Raw genomic sequence first — 24,436 nt, 5'->3', positions numbered from 1 at the left:
GATTCTCCGCCCGATCGCACGCCCCGATTTCGGCATCGGGAATGATTCTCCGCCCGATCGCACGCCCCGATTCCGGCTAACGGAGAATCCCGCCCCTCATATTTTTGCTCCTTTTAATGGGTTAAATACCTCCAAGGAGTTTCCTACTTTGACAAAAACAAATGACTGCCAAGTTTAATAAACACACCTCCCTCATCCTAATCACCTACCTTTCATTCACTAGGTGCCTCTCCAACACTTCTGGGCTAAAGGGAACACAAAACTGAAGTAGATTATTTAGCTACAATAGCATCGTGACAGCTCGGACCCAGTACAGTTTGTTTTAAGTTCCAGAAGCACTTTTGTGGGAAGCTTGCAAAGGGCTCTCGAGTTCTCAAAAGTTTTTTCTGCTTTATCGACACTGGGACAGATGCCTGTTCCGAAAATTCAGGTGAATTATTTTGTCGATTTCCAAAGTGCAAAAAAAAAAGAACAGTTCCGGCTCTCCTTTAATCCTTTGGATGGTTTGCATAAGTTCCTGACGTAATTCCAAACCTGGTTCTGACATTTGTTTCCCGTGCAATTTGCATTCTTGATGTGAGGTCTTCAGCGAAGTGCAGATCATGGACACAACCGCGACTGAATCAACAAGGATAACATTTTCACCCTGGGATTATGTCATCTTTGCAGTGATGCTCCTGATTTCCACCGGGATTGGGATATTCTTTGCTGCTCGCCGTGGGGACAGGCAGAAGAAGGCAGATGACTTTTTCACGGGGGGTCGACAGATGCCGGCTCTGCCTGTGGGTCTATCCCTCTCGGCCAGCTTCATGTCTGCAGTTCAGGTGCTGGGAGTTCCAGTTGAAGCCTACACATACGGGGCGAAGTTCATACAGATGTGTTTGGGGCAAACGCTGAATGCTGTCCTCACTGCTTATCTCTTCCTGCCGATTTTTTATCGCTTGAGATTGACCAGCACCTATGAGGTAAGCACCTGCCGATTGCGTCCCTCGATTTGAATCCAGCATACAAACCATTGGCATAAACGAAAGCCGGAATTTGCAGTCACACAGAAATTATCTTGGACTCATGCGGCTGGATTCCCCAATTCTGAGGCTATGTCCACACGGCAGGAAAACTGCCGCTAAACGGTCTCCGATTCCCCATTTTGCTGGGGGTTAGCAGGACGGCAGCGTGGAGTACCCGGTTCTGGCTGTCGATACACCCCGGAGAATTGCCGATTCCGTGGCCGCGCATTTACACGGCAGCGGCCTGCAGCAGCCACGCCGTGATTCATGGCGGAGGCCGCTCGCGGACCCAGCCCGTGAAATAGCCCCTACCTTCGGCCGGCTCGTGCCCCGGACCGCCCCCGATCCGGTCGGGAAAGGTGATTCTCCGGCCGTTCACCGAACGCGGTTTCGGCGTCGGTGACCGGAGAGTCCAGCCCACAATGTCTCAAATATGTTCACAGTCAATGGAGGACTTTCAAATGGTCACCATTGTAATTATAACACAGCAGCCAATTTGCGAGGAGAATGTTCCGGCAGGCAGCAGTGGAATAAATAGGCTGGATTCTCGGCCGCTCATCGCCGGCAGCGGTGATCCCGATGGGGCGGTAACCCATCGCCGGTGGGGGAGGAAAACCCTAACGTGAGCGCAAATCAGTTGTGATTCATCTCCGGTGGGAGAACACTGGGCGGGATTCTCCCATCGGGCGGCTATGTGTTGACACCGGTGTAAAAACGGGAGTGTTTTACTCCGGCGTCACCAGGCCTTCCAGCGCCCGATTCTCCGGGCTACAGGGGGCCAACACGGCCCTCGCCACTCCAGCTGCAAATCCTGGCATCAACTGGGCACCGCGGGGTCCGCGCACGCACAGTGGCACCGGCACCAATGCGCGCATGCACAGCGGCTTTCTTCTCCGCGCCGGCCCCGAGGGCTACAGGAAGAAAGGATGTCCCCAGCCCGAGAGGCTGACCTGCCGATCGGTGGGCCCCGATTGCGGGCCAGGCCACAACGGAGGCCCCCCACTCCCCCCCGACAGGCCACCCCCGAACCCTTCAACCCCGAGGTCCCGCCGGCTGAGAGCAGGTGTGAACGGCGCCGGCGGGACTGGGGTTTTTTGCTACGGCCGGAGAATCGAGCGGGGGGGGGGGGCGCTCGACCAGCGCCGATCCGACCATGGCGGTGAGAATGGCCCCGATGCTTCGCTCTGTGGAGAATCGCGTCCTGGCCTCAGAGAGGCGTGGCGCGATTCGCTGGGAGCCCTGGTCTCTCAGAGGCTGAGGGATGAATGCTAGTCAGGACAGAGGGGGCAACTCCCCCGTTTTCGTTGAATTATAATATGTCCACCTGGAAGGGCAAACTTAATCTAATGTCCAAGATGGGCAGGACGGTGGTGCAGTGGGTTAGCCCTACTGCCTCATGAGTTCGCAGGTTCGATCCTGGCCCTTGGTCATGCCCGTGTGGAGTTTGCACATTCTCCCCGTGCCTGCGTGGATTTCGCCCCCAAAACCCAAAAATATGCAGGGTTGGTGGACTGGCCACACTAAATTGCCCCTGAATTGGAAAAAATGAATTGGGTCCTATAAATTTCGAAAAAAAAATATGTAATGTCCGACAGTGCAGTGCTCTCTCAGAGGGATTAACCTGGGTTAAGTGCTCGTCTCCGGGGTGGGATTTGACCCCACAACCTGCTCAATCAAAGCTGCAATTGTTTCTGCCAACCTAAATGAGATCCAACTTATAAATAAAATCCAATTTCCCCAACTATAGCATTTCCATCAAAGTGAGCCGCTTATAATATATAATTTTTTTAAATGTTCTAATCTCTTTCGTGCATGTTTCGATAAGGTAAAGGGCATAATCTCGGGGAGACGATGGAGGCCGCAGCTGCTGACTGGCGAGACAGTGGAATCCCCATATTAGACTCAAAATTGTAGTCAAGGATCAGGCGTGGATAGTTCTGTACATGAGCTTTACTGAAGATCTTTCACGGCAAGGAGAGGAGCCTGCAGTCCTCCACTCTTGCAGTATGTCAGTCTCATCTCAGCTCGGCCACACAAGCGCAAAAGCAGAGGTTACATACTTTTTAAACCTCCCATTACCCCTCCCGCCATTCTGTATCCCGTTTCTCAGACTGGTGACGTTATTATTCCAAATGTCCGAGGAATCTCCTGTGACCTTTAGAATTGATAACGGGTCCCACATATTAGACATGTCTGTTAACCTGAGACACCTTCAAAACTGCTCAGGGGGAATTAATGGCTGCTAAGCGCTCCCCCCCCCCCCAACCCCCTAGCCAGCTGAGACCAGCCGCCTAGGGCAGCATGGTAGTATAGTGGTTAGCACTGTGGCTTCACAGCGCCAGGGTCCCAGGTCCGATTCCCCGCTTGGGTCACTGTCTGTGCGGAGTCTGCACGATCTACCCGTGTCTGCGTGGGTTTCCTCCGGGTGCTCCGGTTTCATCCCAAATAAGTCCCGAGAGACGTGCTGTTAGGTAATTTGGACATTCTGAATTCTCCCTCTGTGTACCCGAACAGGCGCCGGAATGTGTCGACGAGGGGATTTTCACAGTAACTTAATTGAAGTGTTAATGTAAGCCTACTTGTGACAATAAAGATTATTATTATTATTAGGTTCATGAAAACAGAGAGCACCGGTTTCCCTGATCAGCTATCTCGCCCTGAGGCCCCAGGCCTTCTCACTGTGGGCGTTAAAATCTAAAATGGGTCACTTTACTTTTAGAACATTTTCTGCACTGTAAATTCTATGATTCTGGAAAAAATGATAATGTGGCAAAAGCTTGTACAGAGTATCATAGACTTTACAGTGCAGAAGGAGGCCAGTGGGCCTATCGAGTCTGCACAAGCCCTTGGAAAGACCACCCTGCCTGAGCCCACACTTCCACCTTATCCCCGCAACCCAGTAACCCCACCTCTCTTGGAATTCTTTGTGAGAATACTGGTCTAAATGTTACAGTCAGCAGTAACTCATCATTCACTGCAGTGACAGATGCTCATGGGCTTTTAACCATTGTGCATCTGATCCAATGTTGTGTCCTCTACAGGGGTCTATAAGCAGGCCAAGCCAAAAGCGAGGGTCTCCAACCAAATTGAAGATCCTCCCTTGGGCAGGGTCCAAAACAGGAAGCTTAAACCTACCCTTTCTATGCACAGGAAATGAAATAGAGATTGGGAAAGAAAGCAAGATGGAATTGAGAAATAAAAGAAGCAAACCCATCTACCGACTCAGAAATCACCAGGCACGAGGGAAAATGCACTTGGTTTTGGTAGTAACTTCCCCTTGGGCCACTCAAGTCCCGAGAGAGACCAGTTGCCCATGGCTGCAAAGTCGGGAAACAGCAAGTCGGGGAAACAAAGTGCAGCCAGTGGTTACTTTGCACCAACTTGTGATAATAATAATAATCTTTGTTTTCACGAGTCGGCTTCCATTAACACTGCAGTGAAGTTACCGTGAAAAGCCCCTAGTCACCACATTCCGGCGCCTGTTTGGGTACACGGAGGGAGAATTCAGAATGTCCAATTCACCCAACAAGCACGTCTTTCAGGACTTGTGGGACGAAACCAGAGCACCCGGAGGAACCCATGCAGACACGAGGAGAATGTGCACACTCCGCACAGACAGTGATCCAAACCGGGAATCGAACCTGGGACCCTGGCGCTGTGAAGCAACAGTGCTAACCACTGTGCTGCCCCTTATTTTGAATAAAAATACCGCCCTGAGAATTGTTCAACGGTGGGTGGGTGAGTGGGGGTGGTGTCCAGGAACAGACTGAGTCAGCAGCAGGTTGAGATGAGAAGCGAAACAAGAATCCCAGACAAGGGGTGAGACCCCTGGGGAACTACGTCACCCGTCCGCAGACGGCCTACCGCTCTCGGGCCTCTCTGCCGGAGGTCCTGGGCTCCTGGCACCGACCGGGAGCCTCCAGGCTGGCTCGCCATCCACCGACCCTTTCCCCCCTCCCACTAGGGGCACTCGCTCACTGGTACTGGTACAGAAAGAATACAATGCAAGTTATACTTAAAATAATACAGAGTGAGTATATATGTCAGTGTATAGCAATGGTCACTGTTTAAAATGTGACATTTTAAACCAGTCTCTGTGCACATTTAGATAATACATAGCGTTGAATGATAATGATCTAGAGAATTGTACTATTATAACTAATCACATTCTGTTACAAAGTCTGTTCTAATACAAGGTTAAACGTATTTACTTCTTCTGAACTCTTATGAAGTAAATTAGTATAATGAACATCTGTGGTTCTGCTTTGCCCCTGGCACCCACCGTCTCCTGTTGATTATTCCTTCTGCTAATAACGAATGTGAGCTGTCCAGTCACCTTGAAGGATTGAGAGTCCTGTGGTGCAGTGCGGTGGTCTCAGGCCTTAAGTCAATGATTACCAAAACCATATTTTGGTTTTGAGGAGGCCTAATTTCGCCAAGCCATTTGAAGAACGTGGTTCACGCAGACCCTATGGTCCTGTTATGCCAGGGGGGGTCTCAGGTCCGTTGTCTATGAGCAGAGGTTAATGACGTTTCTGTCAGAGAGCCATGTGTAATGTCTGGGAGTGAGCACGGCAGATTAGCGGCAAATCTCCTCAGATTACATCTGGTTTTCATGTATTGTCCAAAGTGGAGACTTGTCAAATTGGCAGACCCTCAGTCTGTTCTGACTAGTTCAAGGAATGGCGTGGGGGGGGGGGGGGCTTAAACTTTAAACTTTGAATCCTTCAGTCCCCCCCCCTTCCAACTCCTACTCTCAACATGGGACTTGAGCCCGTATTAATTTCATTCATTGCTTCCTCTGTCGATTAAATGTCTGTTCAACTTGCGAGTTGATGGAACCATCAATTTAATCTACTTACTACAGAGCCAGCCTGTTACCTGTTGATGAACTCTCGGTGAACTGCAGGCTGACTCTGGACAATGGTATTTATACAGCAGCACAAGGGGGGGGAGTCATGGGCGGAGCCAAGGGTGGAGCCCTGTACAAGCTCCTGAGCATTCCCAGAGCTACTCCCCCTAGTGGTCGGATAACGCTACTGCGCTTACAAAGATACAGTGTGAATTACCATGTTAAATTCACCACACGAGTCATGTACAAGATTCCAGTTTTCACAGGGTGAGATCTTACTCCTTCATCCCTTATCTCATTATTATTCTTTCCTCTCGCCCTTGAGTGGGATGACCTATGCAGGGAGAAAATCCACTTCTTTGTTTTTGGTTCTCTCTTCGCGTGACTTGTATTCAATTCTATTTTATTCCATAATCTATTGTAACTCGAGTGTGATCTCTGAATAATGAGATTGATACATCTTTCTCTCTGATAATCCCCCTCCCCCTTGAAAATCACCCTCATTCAATATCATCGAAATCAACATCATGCATGGACAAAAATATTCTCCAGCTCTCCATTCATTTGTATCCATCTTGCGGATACTTTTCACCAGGTCTATTTGCTACCAGGCCCTTAATTATTCCTATCCAAGCGATTTACCCTTTCACAAGAACTTTACTCATTCTTGACAGGTGATGGTGCAATGTGTGTTTAATTCTCTCTCACTTATTTCAAAGCCAATTTCTCTATGAAGTATGTGTCAGCGCTTTGATCACTTAATGGCGTTGTTTCACTCGATTGGCCCCATTAACCATTTCATGCTACGCTGTTGTTATGGGCCAGGGTTTAGAGAACCCCAAAGTGTATCATGGAGTTCACCTGACCCACAACTTTTAATAGATTGTGGTGTGGGGAGCACACGGCCCACTCTACAGGTGTGGTACAGCAGAAATGGAAAAGTATTTTTTAAAGCAAAACAATGTTCATTCTATGAACTCAAGTTAACCTTTTAAAAACATACAGTGGACATCTTAGCAACCATTAATTCAAATACAACCCCCAAAGAATACAACACCAAGTAATCCTTTAAGCTTTCCTTTTAACATCCTTACGACTTAAAACACCTTTTACCAGAAGCACATTAATTTTACATTCACTACTGAGAGCATTTATAATTCTGAATTCACCAAATTATCACAAAATCGTCTTTTCATGGCAGAGAGATCAACAGTACACCTGTTCTGTCTGGCTTCAGTTCCAACACTGAAAACAAAACTAAAACACACCCTGCAGCAAACAGCCTAAAATGAAAGTAAAAAGCGGACAGACAGCCCAGCTCCACACACACCGTGGCATCACTGATAAACACCCATTTCTTAAAGGTACATTTCTTAAACACCTATTTCTTAAAGGTACATTTCTTAAACATCTATTTCTTAAAGGTACATTTCTTAAAGGTACTCTCACTACAGATATTCATATACGCACCCATTTATAACCACCCATTTCTCACATGACACTGTTTGTCAAGTAGTGTGCATGCTTGGGACCTGCTCTTCAATGCATACTGGCAAGGAGTTTCAAACCTTAAAAGGCTCTGTTTTGAGCTGGTTGCCTGTCTATTAGCTGCTTCACATGTAACCCATCTGCACATTCATGCAGTGCCCCAAACGTCATGCCACACATTGTTGAACTTTTTGTGATCTGATCGAAAGATCTCAAAACGTTTGCTTATCTTCAGATGCCTTGGGTGGTGGCCAGACCAATAAACTTTGTTTGCTTAAATAAAAACATTGACAAGGACACAAGCATTACCAAGAGAACGTTTATCAATTTACTCGCCTCCTCTAGACTTTCCCCTTCTATATAGATATTTCAAAGCCAGACTGAAATATTCCAGTGAATTGTACAGAATATTCCGAATCCCATTTGCTGTTTTATTTTCCTGTCTCTATCTTCGACTCTCAGTTACTGAATCCAATCCCAATCACGAGCCCTGGAGAATTCCTGCAGTTCAATTAAATATTTTCATCACATCTTTGAAACAGAAATCAAACATTTCTATTTGATCCCAGGCAGTAACATTTTGATTGCTCGCTCTTTGTCTTGAAGGACATTTTCTTTGTAAAGGTAACTTGCAAAATTACATTGCACTTTCACATCTGAGAAGTTCCCCAAATTCAAACAACAGCGTTGTTGGCCTTTCAGATATTCATTCATGTTGAGTTCATCTCTTCTTCAAAAGACGTTTTGTCCTTATGTCCCTGGGAATTGGGCCGATTATTGCTGCAATATTGAAAGTCAACAAAAAACTTCTAAAATCTTTGAACTACCTGCAAAATAAACCACAATGACCCATTCTGCTTGGGGCAAAATGGGTTAATTAATCTGAACATATCTGACAATTCAAACTTAAAATGTTGTAATTCCCAATTCCAGTAAAAATATAAATACATCTTCAGCTGTTAGAAAGGCAAGGGCCATAATTGGCCTTCACCATGGAATTTACAGTGCAGAAGGAGGCCATTCGGCCAATCGAGTCTACACCGACCCTTGGAAAGAGAACCCTACTTAAGCCCACGCCTCCACCCGATCCCCGTAACCCAGTAACCCCACATAACTTTCTGGACACTAAGGGTAATTTATCATGGCCAATCCACCTACCCTGCACATCGTTGGAGTGCAGGAAGAAACCGGAGCACCCGGAGGAAACCCACGTAGACACGGAGCGAACGTGCAAACTCCGCACAGACTGTCACCCGAGGCTGGAATTGAACCCGGGACCCTGGAGCTGTGAGGCAGCAGTGCTAACCACTGTGCCACCGTGCTGCCCACTTTAGATGTCCCAAATTCTAATCAACCCTATTGAATTGAAATGATCTCATTCTTGCATATGTGAATTTTAGATCTCACGAGGCGTTGCAAGCTGGGTAAATCCTGGGAGTGGGGTCTCCCGGCTTCTATCGGCCACACCCCGCCGCAGCGAGCTACTTTTCGGGCGCAGGGTTGCCATAAAATCATGCCCAGTTAACCATCAGCCTTCTCTCGTGGCTACAGATTCTTAAAGAGACAGAGTCCTGCAAGCTCACACTCTCTTGGTTAAAATAATGAACAAGATCCTCCATTCTCCTTCACTATAAAACTGAAATTATTTATTTAATTCATTTTTTGGGGTTTCATTTCAGCCAATTTCCAGCAACTAATTTCATAGGCTTCAACTATTATTCTTTGTTAAATACAATTCTCAGAAGCATTCGCACCCAGATGCATTATGACCTACGGTTCTCTAATGGGGGTGATGTGATAGCACAATAGAATTCTCACATTTGTTCCAAATTCCTCTCGAATACGCTTAAAATTTCCACTTTTAACTGGTGTCACTGAGTTCTCCTCAATCCACAATTAAACCTTATACCAAGTACAAAAAACAAAGAACAATACAGCACAGGAACACGCCCTTCGGCCCTCCAAGCCTGTACCAGTAATGTAAACATTGTGGGCGGGTTTCTCCGTCCCCCAGCGCCAGATTTCGGGTGCGGACATCCGTCGCGATACTCCGTTTCGCCGGCTGGTCAATGGGGTTTCTCATTATGGGGCAGCCCTACTCCGTCGGGAAGAATTCAGCCCCAGGTTTCTGGGCAATTTAATAGTTATTTTTTCAGATCCAAAAACTTTTATGTCCTTCCTCTTTAAAACCATTTTAATTTTGTCACTTCACCAAGTTTGAAAGGACCTTTAACAGTTTATTAAATTCAAATATTTGAATGTTTGAACTGGAAGGCTGTCAAGCTACAAGCTTTATCTAACCTTGGCGCAGAACTGAATTCAAGATTTGCTCAACAAGAGCCGGTACTTAATTTACAACTAGTTCTTCATTTTATTATTGTATCAATTTTGTGATAACAGTCAGCAGCCCCAAATATTCCTGAAAGAAACAACAGTTTCCTGATGGTAGGCAGGAGGAGTCGGTACCTGGGAATGACAGAGTTGTGGTCTGGGAAAGGTTGGGGTCCCAGCGCTGGTCCGGGTACAGGTCTGAAAGAAGGAAATAGTAAGCCCAGTCTTGTCGGGGTAACCTTTACCTTCACCGTGTACCTTCCCATGACGGAAAGAACAGCCATGGCCATTTTACCTCCCAGGGCTCGGGGGCTCCACTGGTTTGGTTTTCTAATCTTTATTAGTGCAAAAAGTAGGCTTGCCCCCAGTTGTCCAGTTTTTCTTTAACACAAACCGAGGTGGTGGTTGTTAGAAGGGGCTGAAAAGAGCTATCCCAGCCAGTCTGCAGAATTGGTTTGTGAGGGTTGTTTTATTAGCTCAATTCGGGGCGGCACGGTGGCGCAGTGGTTAGCACCGCTGCCTCACGGCGGCGAGGACCCGGGTTCCATCCAGGCCCAGGGTCACTGTCCACATGGAGTTTGCACATTCTCCACGGGTGGGATTCTCCAACCACCCGCCGGGAATCGCGCCGCTTCGGTCCCCCGGCGATTCTCCAGCCCATGATGGGCCGAGTGGCCGCCCCTTTTCAGAGGGTCCCGCCGGCGTATGTTACGACAGGTACTTACCGGCGGCACCTAGCTCTGTGGGTGGCCTCCGGGGTCCTCGGGGGTGGGGGGGGGGGGGGGGCGTGGGGGATCTGGCCCCGGGGAGGGGGGGTGCCCCCATGGTGGCCTGGCCCACGATATAGCCCACCGATCCGCGGGCGGGCCTGTGCCGTGTGGGCACTCTATTCCTGCGCACCGGCTGGTGTATTGGTCTGCGATGGCCGGCGCAGAGATGAACCCCACCTGCGCATGCACTGGGATGACACCAGCACACGCTGGCGCTCCCGCGCTTGCGCCAACTCCCGCTGGCCGGCAGAGGCCCTTGGGCGCCGGTTGGCGTGGCGCCAAGCCCCTTCCGCACCGGCCGGCGCAGCGCAAACCACTCCGGCGCCGGCCTAGCCCCTGAAGGTGCGGAGGATTCCGCACCTTGGGGGCGGCCCGACGCCGGAGTGGTTCACGCCACTCCTTCCCGCCGGAGTTGCCCGCCCCGCCGCTTTCCGAAGAATCCCGCCCCACATGTCTGCGTGGGCTCACCCCCACAAATCCAAAGATGTGCAGGGTAGGTGGATTGGCCTCGCTAAATTGCCCCTTAATTGGAAAAAGAAAATAATTTTTAAAAATATAGTTCAATTCATGCCGGAAGTGGGAATGTGGAATCTCTGTTGTACTCCGAACATTTATAGACCCTGTTTCTTTGACTTTCCAGTGAGTGCAATACCAGCTCCATGTGTTGGGTGGATGGAGAAAACCCTTATTCCACCTCCCTTTGGAAGATCATTTTGTGGAAAGCGGCTAGTTAATAAGCCCATGAGTCTGGCGATGTAGGGGTGCAACATTTTTAGCACATGCGTTCGAGTGTTACTGCCCTTGGGATATCCACTTGGGCTATCGTTTGTCCCATCCAACTACAACATAGAACCACTCCGAATTTAGGTTGTTTTTTTTTGCCATGTTGTGATCCACACCAATTGGCCCTGTTTCTTTCCAGCCGAATGTTACCGTAGCAGATATGTCTTTTGAGCATTTTGGATAATTCTGAGGCTTGTCGACTCAGTAAATTCCCCCGTTCTCCTGACTCTCCCACCCTTTTGAGACATCACCGGGTAAAAAAGATGACGACACCTCAATTCTCAGGGCTCCTCATACCGTTGTCAGGTACGGTATCCATGGCTGGCGGTCTGTCCACGCCAACCTCAAACCGGGGCACCGGAGTTGTTCTGTCCAATCAATTTGCCTGATCCTACCAACTCCCTACTGGTTGGCACTCCCCTGTGCTCCCTCTTGGGATGACTCAGTTTGAGCGTCCCTACCGTCAGTATTTTCACCTCTATACCATACCGGGTACTGTTGCATCTAACCTTACACTCTAAAGGTGCAGACCTAATCTTATAATCTGAAAACGCATATCTGATTTTATACTCTTAGATCTAATCTTATACTCTAAAAGTGCATGAACATACTGATCCTTATAAATAAATTTACGTGTGGCTTGTTAGGTTTGTCAATGACTGACTACACCAGCCTCAGGTTGAATGGTCAGAGTTGTGGCATTGGACAATTTGTCAAAACCTTAAAGGGTCATTATTGTCTAATACTCCATGCCACCCCACCGTCCAGTGACTTTCAAAAAGACAGAAGGTCCTTACCTGCAGTGTCCCACTCCTGACACTAGCTGTTAGACTCGAAAACATAGTCAAGGATCAGGTGTGGATAGTTCCGAACATGAGCTTTAGTGAAAATCTTTCACGGCAAGGAGAGGAGCCTGCAGTCCTCCACTCTCGGAGTATGTCAGTCTCGCCTTAGCTTGGCTACACAAACACAAAAGCAGAGTTTTGTACTTTTTTAAAGACTCTCATTACCCCTCCCGCCGTTCTGTATCCCTGTCTTTCTCAAACAAGCAACCTGTGTTAGACCCTCAGGGCTCTGACTGATGACGTTATTATTCCAAATGACCGAGTATGGTAGCACAGTGGTTAGCACTACAGCTTCATAGTGCCAGGGTCCCAGGTTCAATAGAAGGTTGGGTCACTGTCTGTGCGGAGTGTTAATGTAAGCCTACTTGTGACAATAAAGATTATTATTTTTTTTAACAAACAATCTTATTAAGGTATTTTTTGGCATTGTAAACAGTTACAGATTTCAGAAATATGCAAACAATTGAAAAACCAACACTTCAACCAAACCATAGTGCACATAACCGCTCCTCTCCCATAAACACTACGCGCCTATTTATTCCTCCTACTCTACTCTAATATCCCCCCTCCCCCTATCCCCCCCCCCCCCACCCTCCCCACCCCCCCTGCTGACGTTCACTCTCCCGCAAAGAAGTCAATGAATGGTTGCCACCTTCAGGCGAACCCCAGTACAGATCCCCTCAAGGCGAACTTGATTTTTTCCATACCCAGAAAACTCGACATGTCCGAAAGCCATAGCTCAGTCTTTGGGGGTTTTGAGTCCCTCCATGCCAGCAGTATTCGTCGCCGGGCTATCAGGGAAGCAAAGGCCAGAACATCGGCTTCTTTCTTCTCCTGGACTCCCGGGTCTTCCGAAACCCCGAAAATTGCCACCTCTGAACTCATCACCACCCTTGTTTTCAGTGCCCGGGACATGACACACGCAAATCCCTCCCAGTACCACTTAAGCTTAGGGGCATGCCCAGAAAATGTGAATGTGGTTCGCTGGTCCTCACGCGCATCTAGCGAACTTGTCCTCTACCCCAAAGAATTTGCTCATCCGAGCCACCGTCATGTGGGCCGGGTGAATGACCTTAAACTGAATCTGGCTGAGCCTGGCACATGTTGCGGTTGAGTTTACCCTACTCAGGGCTTCCGCCCATACCCCGTCCTCCATCTCCCCGCCAAGTTCCTCCTCCCATTTGAGTTTCAGTTCCTCCGTCTGGGACTCGTCCCTCTTCATGAGCACCTCGTAGATATCCGAGACTCTACCCTCGCCTCCTTCTCCTCTAGAGACTATTCTGTCCTGGGTCCCTATTGGCGGGAGGCGTGGGAAGGATGGGACCTGTCTGCGTACAAAGTCCCGCACCTGTAAGTACCTAAAGTAATTTCCCCTTACCAGCCCAAATTTCTCCTCCAACGCCTTCAAGCTCGCAAAGCTCCCCTCCAGGAACATATCGCTCACCCTCCTCACCCCCGCCCGCCGCCATGTTCGAAACCCACCATCCATGTTCCCGGGGGCAAATCGATGGTTATCACATATTGGAACCCAGACAGATGCACCCACCTCCCCTACATGCTTCCTCCACTGGCCCCAAATCCACAGGGCCGCCCCCACTACCGGGCTGGTGGAGTATCTGGCCGGCGAGAGTGACCAGGGCTGCCAAGCTGGTGTCCCTGCACGAAGCCGCCTCCACCCGCTCCCAAATAGACCCCGTACCCACCATCCATTTCCTTATCATGGCCATGTTAGCCACCCAGTAATAGTTAATCAGATTCTGCAACGCCAGCCCTCCCTCGCTGCGGCTCCTTTCCAGCATCGCCTTCCTCACCCGCGAGGATTTTGCCGCCCAGACAAAGCTCATAATGATTTTGCTGGTCTTTTTGAAGAAGGACCACGGGATAAAGATCGGGAGGCACTGAAAAATGAACAGGAATCTTGGGAGGATTGCCATCTTTACCATAAGCACCCTCCCCGCAAGTGATAGCGGGAGTGCATCCCATCTCCGAAACTCCCTCTTCATTTGTTCCACCACTCTAGTCAAATTTAACTTATGTAACCTGCCCCAGTCTCGTGCCACCTGTATCCCCAAGTATCGGAATCGTTCCCCAACCAGCCTAAATGGCAGCTCCTTCAGCCTATTCTCCTGGCCCCTTGCCTGCGCTACAAACATCCCACTCTTGGTCATACTTAATTTGTACCCTGAGAACCGGCCAAACTTTCTCAATGTTTCCAGTATGTTGTCCATCCCGTCCAGTGGGTCCGACACGTACGGGAGCAGGTCGTCCGCATAGAGAGAGACCTTGTGCTCCACCCTGCTAGCCTTCTCCCCATGCTCATACACCACTCCCCTTGCCTTCCTAAGTTGTTCCACGGCTCTACTCATGGATAGCACTCCCAGTTCCGCCTGCAGTCTCCGTCTCTCCCCGAGTAGGTCCTCCCCAAGGACCCCGCATGCTCCTCGTCTATCCGGTGGATCTCCTTAACCAATCTATCCATTTCTGCTCTGTCCGCCCTGACCCTGTGAGCCTGAATTGAGATCAGCTCCCCCCCTCTCTACTGCCTTCAGCGCCTCCCACAGGGTCGCTGCTGAAACCTCCCCCGTATCGTTCACCTGCAGGTAATTTTGCATACACTTCCGCAGTCTCTCACATATCCCCTCCTCCGACAACAATCCTACGTCTAACCTCCATTGCAGGCGTTGGTAATTCTCCCTGCAGACCTGCAGGTCCACCCAATGTGGGGCATGGTTGCCGGGAATTCTGTATTTTTTACCTCCCCTACACATTCCCTGCTCATGATAAAGAAATCGATCCTAGATTATTCTACGTAAACATATGAGTAAAACGAATCCCCTTCCCGTCGGCCGTCTGGCTCTCCATGAAATGAAATGAAATGAAAATGAAAATGAAAATCGCTTATTGTCACGAGTAGGCTTCAATGAAGTTACTGTGAAAAGCCCCTAGTCGCCACATTCCGGCGCCTGTTCGGGGAGGCTGGTACGGGAATTGAACCGTGCTGCTGGCCTGCCTTGGCCTGCTTTAAAAGCCAGTGATTTAGCCCAGTGTGCTAAACCATGGGTCCACTGCCCCCATTTGCTCCATGAACCCTTTCAGCTCCCTTGCCATTGCTGGGAGACTACCCGTTCTGGGACATGACCGGTCTAGACCCTGGTCGAGGACCATATTGAAGTCCCCCCCACCATAATCAACTTGTGTGAGTCTAGGTCTGGGATTTTCCCCAGCACTCTTTTAATAAAGTCAGCGTCATCCCAATTCGAAGCATATATATTCACCAGCACCACTCTCCTCCCCTCCAGCTTGCCCCTTACCATAAGGAATCTGCCCCCGCCGTCTGCGATTACACCCTCCGCCTCAAATTGAACCCACTTATTGATCATAATTGCTACCCCCCCCCTGGACTTAGAGTCCAAGCCCGAGTGGAAGACCTGGCTTATCCAGCCCTTCCTTAGTCAAATCTGGTCAGACACTTTCAAACGTGTCTCCTGCAGCATAATCACATCCGCCTTCAGAGCCTGCAGGTGCGCGAACACAAGTGTCCTTTTGACTGGCCCGTTTAGTCCTCTGACATTCCAGGTAATCAGCCTGGTTGGGGGACACACGCACACGCCCCCCCCCCCCCCCCCCCCTGCCAGTCAATCATAACCCTTCTTGGGCCTGCCCCCGGCCCATGTGCCGTGAATCTCTTGGTTCGCCTCTTGGCAGTTTCCACCCCTGACCTCCTCTCCATTACCTACTTCAGGCCCCTCCCACATCAGCAGAATAACTTCCCCCCTTCCCCCCCCCTTACCCCGCTAGCAACATCTCCCAATAACCCCACCCCTGCCATCTACTGGCTGTATACACCCCCCCACCTGACTCCCTTGACTAGCCAATCTGCTAGCCCAATAACTCATCCCTCCGGCGCCCACTTGTCTCACTCCCATTGTTTCCCCGACCTCATCCCCCCCACTCATCAATACACCCCCCCCCCCCCCGATCTGACCCACCGGAGCAGTCACACTAAAATGGGAAAGATCAAACGAGATGGAGACATCAAACAGCAAAGTGAAGCTGCCTCAGGTGTAATACAGTTCCAGCTGTGTAAACAGGTAAGTGTTAACACAGGTCCCTTTCTGAGAATTAATAAAGTAACAACGCAGTAACACAGTACCTGTATAACACCCACCCAAAACAAACATTAAAAACCACAACCAAAAACTTTAATCCCCTTTGCTTACCGGCTACCTCTATGTTACAGTGAAGGCTCCAACAAACACAAAGAGCACGACAAAAGGTAAAAGAAAGCGAGAGGGGGATCTCCTACCCCCCCCCCCCCCCACACACCCCGTAGGCAAAAGCTGCCAGAAATACAACCCAAGGCATCTTTAAAGCAGTAAACAATCGGCCGTCAGTCCAGGCACAGTAGGCACCACCCAGACAATAACTCTCAGACTCGAGCTTGAGCCCGTGGGGCCTTTTTGGGGGGCCAGCCCCTGATCCCTCGCGAAGTCCATCGCTTCTTCGGGCTCGGAGAAGTAGTGGTGTTGGCCCTGGTGCGTAACCCAAAGACGAGCCGGGAAGAGCAGGCCAAACTTCACGTGCTTTTTAAACAAAACCTCCTTAACTTGTTTAAAGGCTGCTCGACGCCTGGCCAACTCCTGGCTTAGGTCCTGGTAGATGCGAAGAACAGTTATTCCACGTGCTGCTCTTAGCGCTCTTTGCCCACTTCAACACCCGCTCCTTATCCGTGAACCTGTGGAACCTGATCACCATCGGACGGGGGGGAGGGGGGGGGGGGGGGGGGGGCATCTGCCTTGCCTGCACCCTGTGTGCCCCCTGCAGCTCCGGAGGTCGCGGAAAGGCGTTAGCCCCCATCAGCTGCATCAACAGGTCAGCCACAAACGCTGTGGCATCTGCTCCCTCAGCCCCCTCCGGGAGGCCGATGATCCTCAGATTTTGTCTGCGGGCTCTATTTTCCAGCTCCTCTACTCTGTCCAGCCGTCTCCTCTGCCTCTCCTTCAACCCATCCACTTCTAGCGCCGCAATCGTCTGCGCGTCCGCCTGCTCCTCCACCGCCTCTCCCAGCTCCTTAACTTTTTTGTCCTGTGCATCCAATCTCTGGTTCAATTGGTCCACTGCCTTCTGAAGTGGGTCCAAGTTATCCCGCTTCAACTCTTCAAAACTGCTCTGAATCACCTGCAGCATGTTTTCCAGCGCTTGCTGGATCGCCGGGTCCGCCATCTTTGCTCCCGGGTCAGCTTACCCTGCACCTTGCCTTTGTCCTTTCCTTTCCCGTTTTCGCTGCTTCCTGCTCTCCAGCGGTTCCATGCAGCTCTGCCCGTTACTCAGCCCCTCCGTGGACATCTTTCCAGCGCTCAGCAGTCCCGAAAAAACCGGGGAACCAGGTCCACAACTCCCGCCGGTATGAGAGCCACCGAATGCGCGGCTTACTCGCTCACCGCCGCCACCAGAAGTCCCCACAATAAAGATTATTAATCAAAAAGGACTCTCCTGTGACCTATAGAAATGATAACTGGTCGACACGTCTGTTAACCTGAGAGTCCTTTGAAACTGCTGAGGGGGAATTTATGGCAACTAACACCCCCCTCAACCGGCTGAGGCCAGAACATCTGAAAATGCAGAACATCAGTTTCCCTTATCAGTTATCCCGCTCTGAGGCCCCAGGCCTTCTCACTGTGGGGAGTTGAAACTTCAACTTTAAACTTCGAATCCTTCACCCAGGTCACCTCTTGTTCTATTCACGCCAAACTAGTGGCGGACCCTTCCCTAAGAATTCATGCCTCGGGGGACGAGTGGCAGTCCAGCCTCTCACCACCGCCCCCCCCCCCCCCCCCCCCCAACCCCTCCCCCGACCACCAAATGTGCTTCCGGCCAATCGGAGCCACAGATAAATTGACTGAATTGTAGTGCCAAGGGGCAAGAGTGCCCATTGCCGGTATGACACCCGTCTGAGGCTAGGATTCTTATTGGGTAGCACGGTAGCACTGTGGCTTCACAGCTCCAGGGTCCCAGGTTCGATTCCTGGCTTGGGCCACTGTCTGTGTGGAGTCTGCACGTTCTCCCCGTGTCTGCGTGGGTTTCCTCCGGGCGCTCCGATTCCCTCCCACAAGTCCAGAAAGACGTGCTGTTAGGTGAATTGGACATTCTGAATTCTCCGCCTGTGTATCCGAACAGGCGCCGGAGTGTGGCGCCTAGGGGCTTTACACGGTAACTTCATTGGAGTGTTAATGTAAGCCCACTTGTGATGATAAATATTACTGTATTGGTTCCCAGGTGAGTGATGGCAGGAGGGGGTTTGTGCAGTGAGGGGTGGTTGGGGTGGGCAGTTTGGCAGCAAAGGCAGGGGCCTGGGCCTCAGCAGGCTCCCGTCCTCTTTCTCATGTTCGGCCCCTTGATCAGGCACTATTGCTGGTTTAATTGAGGGCGGGATGAGGCCCTTAAGTGGCCATTAATTATCCACCTTCTTGTCTCGGTTGACAGCGGGGGCAGGGAAGCTGTCCTTGAGCCTCTCAGCCCCAGACATAATGAGAATGGGGGCATGGGGTTGGCAGTGTCTCTACGTGCCACCTTCCCAGCTGATTAGATGACCCCCTCACCGGCAAATGCGCCATGGGGAAGGGCACAAGACTCCTCCCATAGTGTTAAAAAAGTTAATGTGGGAGCAGCACGATGGCACAGTGGGTTAGCCCTGTTGCCTCACGGCGCCGAGGTCCCAGGTTCGATCCCGGCTCTGGGTCACTGTCTGTGTAGAGTTTGCACATTCTCCCCGTGTTTGCCTGGGTTTCGCCCCCACAACCCAAAAATGTGCAGGCCAGGTGGATTGGCCACACTAAATTGCCCCTAAATTGGAAAAAAAAATGAATTGGGTACTCTATAATTTATTTAAAAAAAGCTAACGTGTGTATCTGGAAATAATGGTTTACTTTTACAGTACCTGGAACTGCGTTTCAGCAAAGGCGTCCGACTGTGTGGGACCTTGCAATTCACAGCAGCCACGGTAAGAATTTCAACGCATTCTCTGCTGGGGAATTGGGGCTGGGGCTGAGAAATTCGGGGTTCACTCCTACCAATCACAGCATCGCTCCTCCAAACGGCTGGAAGCATTGGTGGAGAAACCTTTGTGAGACTCTGCGTTGGGGGCGGAGGGGGTGTGGTGGGGTGTTGGATTTTTTAAAAATATTTTTTTATTCTCCTCCTTTTTCACATTTTCTCCCAAATTTACACCCAAAGGGGGAGTTGGATTTTAACCCATCACAACAATGGGTTTGGGTCGGGGGGGGGGGGGGGGGGAGAGGTGAAAATGTGTACGAAGTGAAATCTTCGCAAACCTGCCCAGTCGCCATTTTAACATGCTGGATCCAGTTAATCTGCTTCACCCACTGTAAGCTAACCACCCCCACCCCCCTCCCAACCCTTCTGATCTCCCTACAGCCTGATGTAACCACACAAGTGCTTTTCCCAGTGCCCGTGGGTTGGCCCCAACTCAATCTTTAATGGGATCAGTGCTGGGTGACTATTGGGCTCAATCCTGATATGACCCTTTGGGATCACAGAATGAAGAATTTCAGGCTTAGCCATTTCCCCTCTCCTTCAGGGTAGGTTCGGTCGAATGGTACGTGCGCCCCACCCTTCTTCGCAGTGGTTTTCCAGTCTTACAATGAACTGATTATGTAAATGCATTTGGCATTAACCGACTAGAGTTGACAGTGTTTGACCGTTTCATTGGTGGATCATTTCTTTTGGAGTTAGGTGAGGTACACTTTCACAGGTTGACTCCTGCTCGACCTGATCTGGGAATGATTGATTCTCATTCTGAGTTCTGTACACAGAAATGACAAAGCGCAATTTTAACTCAAGGTGTAACCAGATCAGAATGTGTCAATCACAATTTGGCTCATATTGAATAACAAAGCAATCATTCTATTCAAATGAAAACAGAGAGTTCTTGGTTTGTGATCATCATTGGCTCGGGCAACATATATTTCCCATCCCTAATTGTCCTGTGAGAAGGTGGTGGTGAGATGCCTCCTCGAACTGCTACAGTGAATGTGATGTAGGTACACCCACAGTGCTGTTAGGGAGGGAGTTCCAGGATTTTGACCCAGTGACGGGGAAGGAACGGCCGATATATTTCCACGTCAGGATGGTGTGTGGCTTGGAGGAGAACTTGCAGGTGATGGTGTTTTAATGTATCGACCGTCCTTCTGCGGGGTGGGGTGGGGGGGGGGGGGGGTGGGGGTGGGGTGCTGATGGGGGCAGAGGTTGCAGCTTTGGAAGGTGGTGCCAAAGGGGCCTTTGCGAGTTGCTGCAGTGCATCTTATAGATGGTAAATTACTGCTGCCACTGTGCACAGGAAGAGAGAATGTATGTTTATGGTGGTGGATGGGTTATTTTTCAAGCTGGCTGCTTTGTCTTGAGTGGTTCAAGCTTGCAGAATGTTGTCAGAGACGCACTCATTCAGGCAACACTCCATCTCACTTATGAACGTACCTGGTGGACAAGAGACATGCTTTGGGAAATTAGGAGGTAAATTACTCACTGCAAAATTCCCACATCTCCAACGGTCCTTGCAGCCAGAGTATTTATATGGCTGGTCCACTTAATTGTCTGGTCAATGGTGCTGTGCAGGATCTTGATAGTGGGGGATTTAGCAGTGGAAATGCAGTTACACATCAAGGCAAGATGGCCATTGGGAGCAATCACGCAAACCTGTTTGAGGTGTATAAAATTATGAGGTTACATAGAGAAAATGGACAGAAAGGTACTTTTCCCCTTAGTGGAGGGGTCAATACCAGGGGCATGGATTTAAGGTAATGGGCAGGAGGTTTAGACGAGATGTGAGGAAAAGCTTTTTCGCCCAGAGGATGGTTGGAATCTGGAACTCTCGGCCTGGAAGGGTAGTAGAGGCGGGAACCCTCACAGCATTCAAAAAGCATTTAGATCAGCATTTGAAATGCCTTTGCAAACAAGGCGACAGAGCAAGTGCTGGAAAATGGGATTAGAATAGGTACGTGCTTGATGGTCAGCATGGACGTGGTGGGCCGAAGGGCCTCTTTCTGTGTTGTAAAACTCTGTGACTAATCACTGGCAAGGCCACCCCGCAATTGGCAGTTCCCCCCGCCAAGTGAGCGACATTCTGCTATGGGTTCACCAAATCAGCCCCACACTTGACTATCATGGCAACGTATTGGCCATGTACTCTCTCTATTTCCTTTTTGAATGAATCCCACTGTTCTGATGTAGATTTTCCTACAGGTAGCTGCTCCCAGCTAACTTTGTACAGATTGTGTCTTATTTATTAAAATTGACCCTTTCCCAATTAAGAACATTAATTTCCGGTCTATCTTTGTCCCTTTCCTTAACCACCATAAATTCAACTGATTTATGGTCACTGTTTCCAAAATGCTCCCCCACTGAAACTTAATCCACTTGTACGGCTTCATTCCCTAAAACTAGATCCAGCATCTCCTCCTCCCTTGTAGGATTATTTAAGTATTGGCATAAAAAGCTCTTCTGGATGCATTTTATCAGTTCTGCCCTCTCTAAGCATTTCACTCTTTGACTATCCCAATTAAAATTGGGGAAGTTGAAATCTCTACTATTATTACCCAATTTTTCTTACAGTCTTCAGAGATTTGCCTAGATGCCTGCCCTTCTATCGCTCCCTGAGTGTTTGGGGGCTGCCGGTCCCGGTAAGCAGGGCCTCTCTCAGAGGGGGCGGTAGGCTGGTGACCTGTTGAACCCACGCTGCTGCAGAAGCTTCGGCTTCCTGATGGGCAGCAGTGACCTCTGCTTTTGGGGTCACAGTGAGATTGCACCCTCTACTCGCCGATCCTAACGGACGCGCCACCGCTTTGCCTTCCCTTCGAAGATGGCCCTTGCCAGCGATTGTAGGGGGGGTGGGGGTGGCCTTGCCAATGATTCGGAAGGGGAGCCTTGGCAGTGAATGGGGGGTGGTCTTTGCCAGTAATTGGGAGGGGGCAGCTTGCCAGCGATTCTGGTGGGCTGCAGTGGTGTTATTCTGAAATAGGGACGCCCTTTAAAAACGACGCCTCTGCCTCTGAGGATCCAGCCTTGCCGCCTCCTTCAGGGCCCATGGTGCAAATCACCACTCGCTCCAGAACAATCTCTAAGTGTGGGTGGAATTCAATCTGGATCGTGCCAATCAACCTGACAGGAATCGCACATCGTTTCCCGCCATAGGCCGCACTTAGAATTTCTGGCCGAAAAGTCCGCCCATTGCCTGGCATTTGTGTGGTGCAAATGTCACCTTCTACTTACCAGCGTGGTCTAAATGCTGTCCTGTCCCTGGGGCAAACAGGCCACAGAACGGGCCGTGAAGTTACCAGAACCGCAGAGCTTTGCACAAGCGTCACAAACTGGTTACAATCCGGTTCCTGCCCAAAGTCTTCCCGTTGTGAAATTCCGTTCTCAGCTGTGATGCTCCGGGAGCGTGGGAACAGAAGGCAAACTCTTCCCCACAGCGGGATAGGGAAGCACAAGTTTGAAGAATATTGACGCAGTGGATGAATAGAGGCTGAGAAGGGGACTGCCCCTGATCCCGTTAGGTGGGAACAGAAAGCTGAGTTTTGCAATGATAAAGCTTCATGGCCTCTTTCTCATCGCTGATTTATTTATTCATAGGATGTGGCTGTCACTGGCAAGGTCATCACATGTTGCCCATCCCATCCCACCTGTGCGGAGTCTGCACATCCTCCCCGTGTGTGCGTGGGTTTCCTCCGGGTGCTCCGGTTTCCTCCCACAGTCCAAAGATGTGCAGGTTAGGTGGATTGGCCATGCTAAATTGCCCTTAGTGTCCAAAATTGCCCTTAGTGTTGGGTGGGGTTACTGGGTTATGGGGATAGGGTGGAGGTGTGGGCTTGGGTAGGGTGCTCTTTCCAAGAGCCGGTGCAGACTCGATGGGCCGAATGGCCTCCTTCTGCATTGTAAATTCTATGATCTATGATTTGCCCTTGAATATAATAAAGTGGCTTTCTAGGCAATTTCAGAAAGTAGTTAAGAGTCAACCATATTGCTGTGAGTCTGGAGTTACTTCTCGGTTGAGTAGATTTTATTTTCATTCATTCATGGGACCTGTGCGTTGCTGGCTGACATTTATTGCCCGTCCCTAAATGCCCTTCAACTGAAAGGCTTGCTAAGCCATTTCAGAGGGTCCCATGTAGACCAGTCCAGGTGAGGACACAGATTTCCTTGGCTAAAGGACATTAGTGAACCAGATGGCTCTTTACGACAATAATGGTCATCTGGTGAATTCAAATTTAATTATCTTCTGTGGTGGGGTTCGAACCGTGCCCCCCCAGAGAATTACCCTGGGTCTCAGGATTACTAATCCAGCAAGAATGGCACTGCACCATCCCCCCTCCTTTTTTTTCCCTAAAATAAGTTATTGATGCCAGTAGGTTTTTAAAAAATAATCAGATAGCTTCATGGTCACTATTACTGAAAGGAGCAACGAGGATTTTAATCCAGGTTTATTTAATCAAATTTCAATTCCACCAGCTGCTAAAGTGAGGTTTGAATTTATGTTTCATGCATCATTTGACCAGGGGCTGGATCCTCGGTGCCTTAACAGCAGCCGGATTCCCCGGTCCACCTGCAGTAAATGGGATATTTGGTCAAGCGCAAGGTTCCCCAACCTCGCTAGCAGCGGCAGAGGGGCGGACACACAACAGAGAATCCCCGCCCTCATCTCTGGGTCACTAGTCCAGCAATGGAATCATAGAATCCCTACAGTGCAGAAGGAGGCCATTGGGCCCATCGAGTCTGCACCGACCCTCTGAAAGAGCACCCCACCCTATCCCCATAACCCCACCAGTCCCTTCAGACACTAAGTGTCGATTTTATCATGGCCAATCCACCTAACCTGCACACCTTTGAACTGTGGGAGGAAACCGGCGTGCACAGACGGAACCCATGCAGACACGGGGAAAAGTGCAAACTCCGCACGGACAGTCACCCAACGCCGGAATCGACCCGGGTCCCCGGTGCTGTGAGGCAGCAGTGCTAACCACTATGCCACCGTGCTGCCATTTCTACCAAATGCCATTTTCTCTCCATGTTCTTAAAACAAGCTCCTGCTTAACAGGACTGCACATTTGTTAATCTGTTGAAAGACCAATCTTTGCCCTGTAACTCCATTGATTGATTCTTGATGTTCTGATTAACACTGTAGGTCCTGTACACTGGGATCGTCATTTATGCACCATCACTAATACTAAACCAAGGCAAGTAGCCAATCTTTTGTTTCCCTTTTTGTAGAATTGCAATTACGTGCGAGCTGGACTGGGCAGTTCAAACCCTTTTCTAATCAGCTGGTGTTAGTTTGGAGTATCTGCC

At 49.8% G+C, this 24,436-nt stretch overlaps 1 protein-coding gene across 3 annotated transcripts in view; it reads left to right on the top strand.

The window, feature by feature from the left end:
* The first annotated feature begins 265 nt into the window (after positions 1-265).
* slc5a5 (solute carrier family 5 member 5) overlaps positions 266-24,436 on the top strand; it is a 57,916-nt gene continuing 33,745 nt past the window's right edge. For 2 of the 3 annotated variants that reach the window (XM_038777948.1, XM_038777947.1), the window contains exons 1-3: positions 266-965; positions 19,011-19,076; positions 24,273-24,324. In XM_038777948.1, coding sequence (XP_038633876.1) covers positions 603-965; positions 19,011-19,076; positions 24,273-24,324 — 481 coding nt within the window. In that variant the 5' untranslated portion in view covers positions 266-602. The remainder of the gene's footprint in view (positions 966-19,010; positions 19,077-24,272; positions 24,325-24,436) is intronic. The other variant, XM_038777949.1, reaches the window with a different exon arrangement.

Source organism: Scyliorhinus canicula, chromosome 18 (genome assembly GCF_902713615.1).
Source record: "Scyliorhinus canicula chromosome 18, sScyCan1.1, whole genome shotgun sequence".
NCBI classification, from domain to species: domain Eukaryota; kingdom Metazoa; phylum Chordata; class Chondrichthyes; order Carcharhiniformes; family Scyliorhinidae; genus Scyliorhinus; species Scyliorhinus canicula.
The sequence above is the reverse complement of the archived record's forward strand: the minus strand, read 5'-3'. Positions and strand labels throughout refer to the sequence as shown.